The sequence below is a fragment of the Ammodytes marinus genome (assembly GCF_949987685.1).
Source record: "Ammodytes marinus genome assembly, chromosome: 14".
NCBI lineage: Eukaryota > Metazoa > Chordata > Actinopteri > Uranoscopiformes > Ammodytidae > Ammodytes > Ammodytes marinus.
In genome coordinates, this window is record NC_137218.1 from 1,270,400 (window position 1) to 1,276,189 (window position 5,790).

The 5,790-nt window shown below is 39.6% G+C and overlaps 1 protein-coding gene across 1 annotated transcript in view; it reads left to right on the forward strand.

Annotated features, from left to right (window-relative positions):
* The first annotated feature begins 3,640 nt into the window (after positions 1-3,640).
* The window catches only part of LOC307260301 (uncharacterized protein), a 7,306-nt gene continuing 5,156 nt past the window's right edge, over positions 3,641-5,790 (forward strand). The window contains exons 1-2 of the mRNA XM_080040503.1: positions 3,641-4,646; positions 5,020-5,120. Of these exons, the coding sequence (XP_079896629.1) occupies positions 4,425-4,646; positions 5,020-5,120 (323 nt within the window). The 5' untranslated portion in view covers positions 3,641-4,424. The remainder of the gene's footprint in view (positions 4,647-5,019; positions 5,121-5,790) is intronic.

Consider the following 5,790-nt stretch of genomic DNA (forward strand, 5'->3'; position numbering starts at 1 on the left):
GATTTATTCACTCCAAAATACAGTGTTGTCCCTAAATTTGAAACAAACAACTTTTAACAACTACACCACGAGCGAACAAACACCTGTTCCAAATTTTTTGGATCAACTTTTAAAACTTCATCTACTTCCATTGCTAGAAAAAAGCTTAAAGTTAAGAACCAATTCATAGTTGTAGCACACCATTAACCTGACAGACACTGTACCTCTATTCTCTGCTTGCAGGTATTTCATCTCCACCTCCTGCTTAGCCAGTGAGGCGGTGATCTCTCTCAGTGCAGCGTGGACGTCCTGCAGACACGGCTGTTGGTCCGACAGAGTCTTTATCTCATTGGCGTAGACGGAGCAGACGAGCATCAAAACCACAAGGACCTTCATCATGACGCTGATGGTTGAACTGTGTGATGTGTTAACCTGTGATGTGTTTATGTAGAACAGCAGAAAGAGGCGTGGAGGAAAAGCCTCCAATGGCTGCAGCGGATTGTAAAAGTGTGCAGAAAGATTGCTGGCCCTCAACTGAGCGACCTGATAATCACCATATAAGGTCAGGTCATTGTGGAAGGCCCGTTCCATCATGGCTGACTCAACCCATCCCCTGTTCTGTAGTTTTCCTTACTGCCATCAGGACGCAAATACAAGCTGCCACTTTCCCGAATAAACGCGTTGAAAAAAATGATTTATGCTGCTGCCATCAGACTTGTCAATGACCACATGAAACTGTGATCTGTTATTTGTTGTCTTATCTGTTATGTGTTAATGTTTCTCTTTTACTGCTGACTGTGCATCAAATTATCCCTCTGGGATAATAAAGATACTTTGAACCTTCAACCTTGTCTCTTGTCCTAACTGACTGACTATTATCAATATTTGATTTAGAGCCAGAGGCTTGGTTTAGATTCCACTTCCTCTCTTGTCCTGTCTGTCTGTCTGTCCGTCTGTCCGTCCGTCCGTCCGTCCGTCCGTCTGTCTGTAAGGAGTTGTAGTCTGGTGGACAGGCCTCCACTGCCAAACATGTCTAACCAGGTTTCAGTTCAAATCATGAAATCCAGTCCATGGCTTGTAATACAAATGATGTGTAAGTTTGTGGTTACTGTCTATCAAGAAAGCATCTAGTGGATGAGAAACTTCAGCTGCTGGTTGGTTGGATATCTGTATTTTATTGTGAAAATCTTTCATAAATATTCCCACTTGTGACTTTCTGCAGTTGTTGTAACGTGTGTGTGTGTGTGTGTGTGTGTGTGTGTGTGTGTGTGTGTGTGTGTGTGTGTGTGTGTGTGTGTGTGTGTGTGTGTGTGTGTGTGTGTGTGTGCGTATTGACACCTGTGATGTTCATCAATAAGTATTTTTGCTAAAGCTAGGCTAGCTAACCTCCACCTGGACATTACTCTGTGCTGGAGAAATCAGAGGACAGAGATTTCACTGAATGTTTAAATAGAAGTGTTGTAATTACAGATGATAATTTAAGTGAATATTTATATTTTAATACATATGTAAATGTAATAATATCAACTGAAATTCTCCTTAACATAATTTCTCCAAAAAAGAGTTATATACTATTGGGCCCCTAGATGGCGTCAGGAAGCTGCAGTGAAGTGAAGACCAGGGGGAATTTCCGAGGTGATTAGAGTCACAGTAAAAGACATCACAGTAATATTTACAAAGTAAGTTTTTTTTAACCCTATATTTCTCTTTCTGTGATGTCACGAGAAGGAGAAATATAGGGTTAAAAAAAACACTCGTTCTGCCTTTTCTCAGGCTAGGATGAACCGATTTAAATTTTTTACGCACATTTATACTACATAGGATCTCAGAGTTCAATACACCTTCATATTCAAACCGGTGAAGTAGGCCTTTAAGATTATGATATTTTAAGCAACAACATTTAAAGAAAAGCAAAACCTGCATTAACATCATGTAGGTGAATATGTTTGTCTGTTACATGGTGGAAAATACACAGAAGATGTGCTCTGAGTTCTTCATCAACACTGCTAATGTTAGAGTGACCTCCGGCTCCAGCAATATGCCACTCAAATTGATAAGCTGTGGTTTCCATAATCATTCTCAGCACTATTCTGAAGGTTATTACAGAAGGATTTGTTCATATATTGTTCACTGTCTGATTTATGAGAAAATGTATTCTTAAAAACATGATGAAAATGCATTTTTAAGACCTGTCCTATGTAGTATTTTTTGATTTGTAAAATTGAAAAAAGGCTGTATCAAAAATATAGTGTGTAAAAACTTTGGACGAATGTTGAATGTTGTTGTGATTATAACTGGCATTATTCTAGAGTTTGGTTCTTTAAATAAATGCAGATGTAACAGACCTAGTTAGATATTGCCACATTTGCATCCTTATTCAAACACCCAAAAAAAAGTTATAATCCGATTATTATTTTTTTTTTAATGTCAGTAATCAACCGGGAAAGTTTCATGATGATATCTATAAGCGCTCTGTTGGTGTAGCGGATAGAGCACGTACCATATTGGCTCCGGTCTTCGTTGCAGTGGTCGCGGGTACAAATCCGACCCGTGGACCTTTACTGCAGGTCATCCCCCCCCCCCCTCTCTCTCTCTCTCTCTGTCTCCCCATTTCAACTCTGTACTATCTAATAAAGCTGGAAAATGCCAAAAAATAATCTTTACAAATGTTACCATATTCATCTGCAGTGTCTCGTTTTTAAACAAGCTGCTTTTAAACCTGCTGCCTTCAGTGACCACATGGTGTGGAGTAACTAACATAACAATAGGATACTACTGCTTCCTGAGGCCTCAATGTAAATTAAGTGTGGGGGTTTTCCAAGAATCAAGATGATACATTTTACATTTCAATACCTATTGTTATCTACTATGTGAAGCTGGTGTGAACCCCTACCAGTCTAGGTTTACCACACTTTAACACAGAGCTTAAAGGCAGGAATACACAACAGACAACTATCTAAGAATGATTCAAATAAATACAAAACTAAACCACTTAACATTTCTCCTACAACTGTTTATTAAGTCTAGACACTGCAGGTGAATAGGGTAAAACATTTAACAAAATTAATACATTTATTTAAAAATATATAGGTATATTTTAATGAAAAATAATGGATTTTTCCTCAATAGCTTCCACGTCATGTGACCCAATGTCTTTAAATTATTCCCGATTTATTTATTTATTAATTTCCATGTGTGTGTATGCTCTCAACAACAAAAAAATCATGAATAAAGTATTAAAAAATAAATAAATAAATACATTATATTACATTAGGCCATATACATACCATTGTATTATACTGATAGGACAAAGTATGAAATTACGAGCATGTTTTTTTCCACATGTGTATTTAAAGCCCCTGGGTTCTTAAAAAATGTAACTTTTATCTTGAAAGTGCTGAAAAAAGTTGAATTTTACTCCAAAATAATCTGTATGAACTTTGTAAAAAAGGCACAGAGGCGAAGTCTAGGAAATGCCAGCCCCGCCCACATTCTGGCATTCGACCGGAATTTGAATATGTGTTGTCATCCATTTGCTTGCTCCTGATTGGTGCGTTGAGTCAAGGCAGCCAAAGAGGGAAAGGTGGAGCCTCTGAAAGCGGGAAACAGACTGTTGCTGCACACACATATCAACACAGACACACACACACGCACAGACACAGACACACACACACACACACACACACACACACACACACACACACACACACACACACACACACACAGACACACACACACACACACGCACAGACACACAGACACACCCCCACACGCACAGACACACACACACACACCCCCACACACAGAAAGGTATTCCGGGGGAGACAGCAATGAAGAGAAAGAAGGACTAGCCCTGCATTCATACCTTCTTTTTGACTTTTTCTACATACTACAGCTGACCATAAACAGTATGTAGTTTCCATGCAGTATGCTACAACTGGGATATACTTTTTACTTTTTTTTCATCATAACATTGCGCCTTGATCTTGCCTCTTGCTTTTATATCCGTCTCATCGCTGGTTGTTTTCACTGGGAGGCTCAGTCTATGCGATGTAACTTCTGATGCAGTGGATTGTGGGTCAGAACCTCCGTAAAGCTTTTTCAGCATGCTGCATCCGACCACAAGATTTGGGACAAACTAAATCTGTTTCTGCCGAACTAAATAGCAGGGAAGTAGCAGAGCAGCCTAGATGAAAACCCGTGACCTGTTTCTCACATGAGAGTCCACATCACCTCAAGCCAGGGTTTTGTTTGTTTACGTTTGCCAGCTGTTACAAAGGTCGAGATAGTGGAGAGATAGAGAGACAGATCAATAGACAGACGGACAGACATACAAAGAGAGAGAGAGAGACAGACAGAGAGAGAGAGAGACAGACATACAAAGAGAGAGAGAGAGAGAGACAGACAGACAGACAGACAGACAGACAGAGTATCCATTTGTAACCATGCAGAGACGATACAACAGCACTGGACACGTTGAAAACTTTGTGGAAGGTTTCCACTTAAAGCTGAATGATTTGGAAGAAGCCACTCGAGGTTTGGGAAACAAATACCTCTTCAACGGAAGGATCTCGGATTACCCCAAACCAGAGTTCCATGTGTCTCGTCTGAAACACGACACCGGCCGAGATGGGTTGTCTGGCATCCAGTATGCGAGCGGCTTCATGGTAGGGGCTATGCCATATTTATTATCAATATATAAGACCTGTTTTTCTTAAAGGTGCACTGTGTAACTTTGTGTGTGACAGAGAAGTGAACTTTTTTTTAGAGGTAGGCTATATTCTCATAACTGAAGAAAATGTGATCCCTGGAACACTGTTTGAAGTCAGAAAGCTTCCTGAAAAGTTACTGTTTCACTGTTGTTGTTGTTTACAGCAGCAGGGCCCACAGTTTGGTTTACTAACACATTCTAGTCTTACGTTTGGTTCCAGGTTCCTTAGAATAATAATAACATATTTTTTTAGTTATGATGATAGAATTATTCCAAACTAAGAAAATATTTTTGTAATCTAACTGCATATCGCACACTCGTACTTCAAGGACCCAAAAACAGGCTCTCTGGTGTGGTGGAGTCTGTCTGTGGGAGAGGAGGAGATAGCATCAGCTGAGAAGAGGCTCCTCGAGACCAGATACTCTAACAGGTAAATAAGTTTGAACTTAAAGACCTACTTCACCAGTGGGAATATGAAGGTGTATTGAACTCTGAGATCCTATGTAGTATAAATGTGCAAACATTTTAGAAATCGGTTCATCCTAGCCTGAGAAAAGGCAGAAAGAGTGCTTTATGGTCTCACCGTCTAACCCTACACAACTGGGCAAACTGTAGGGTTAGACAGTGAGACTGGTGAAGTAGGCCTTTAAGCACTTAGCACTTTATTCACAAGTTCAAATTGTGCAAATCAATATATTATATAATATTAACACTTTCATTCTATCCCTGAATTTTAAACATTTCTATGCAATGAAGCAAAGAGCAATTTAAAGGTGCAGTCAGTGAGTCTGGAGAACGCTTGTTGTCAAAATCACTTTTTGTCAAACTCAGTGAATATTTCCTTACGATCCGCTACCTGTCTGTACTGTGTGTGCCCCGGGAAAAATATATTCCAGTTAAAACACAGCCTAGGCTCTGAAAACACAGGAGATATTCAATGATTTTGACAACAAGTGATCTTTGTATTCTCTGTAAAGTATGTTTCTATGAAGCGATCATGCACTGTTCCCAAGCCAAATATCCCTGTGGTGTTTGCTGGATATTGCACGGCATAACATTGTTGGAAATAGTTTTATAAGCAGACTAGATTTATTTTAGGC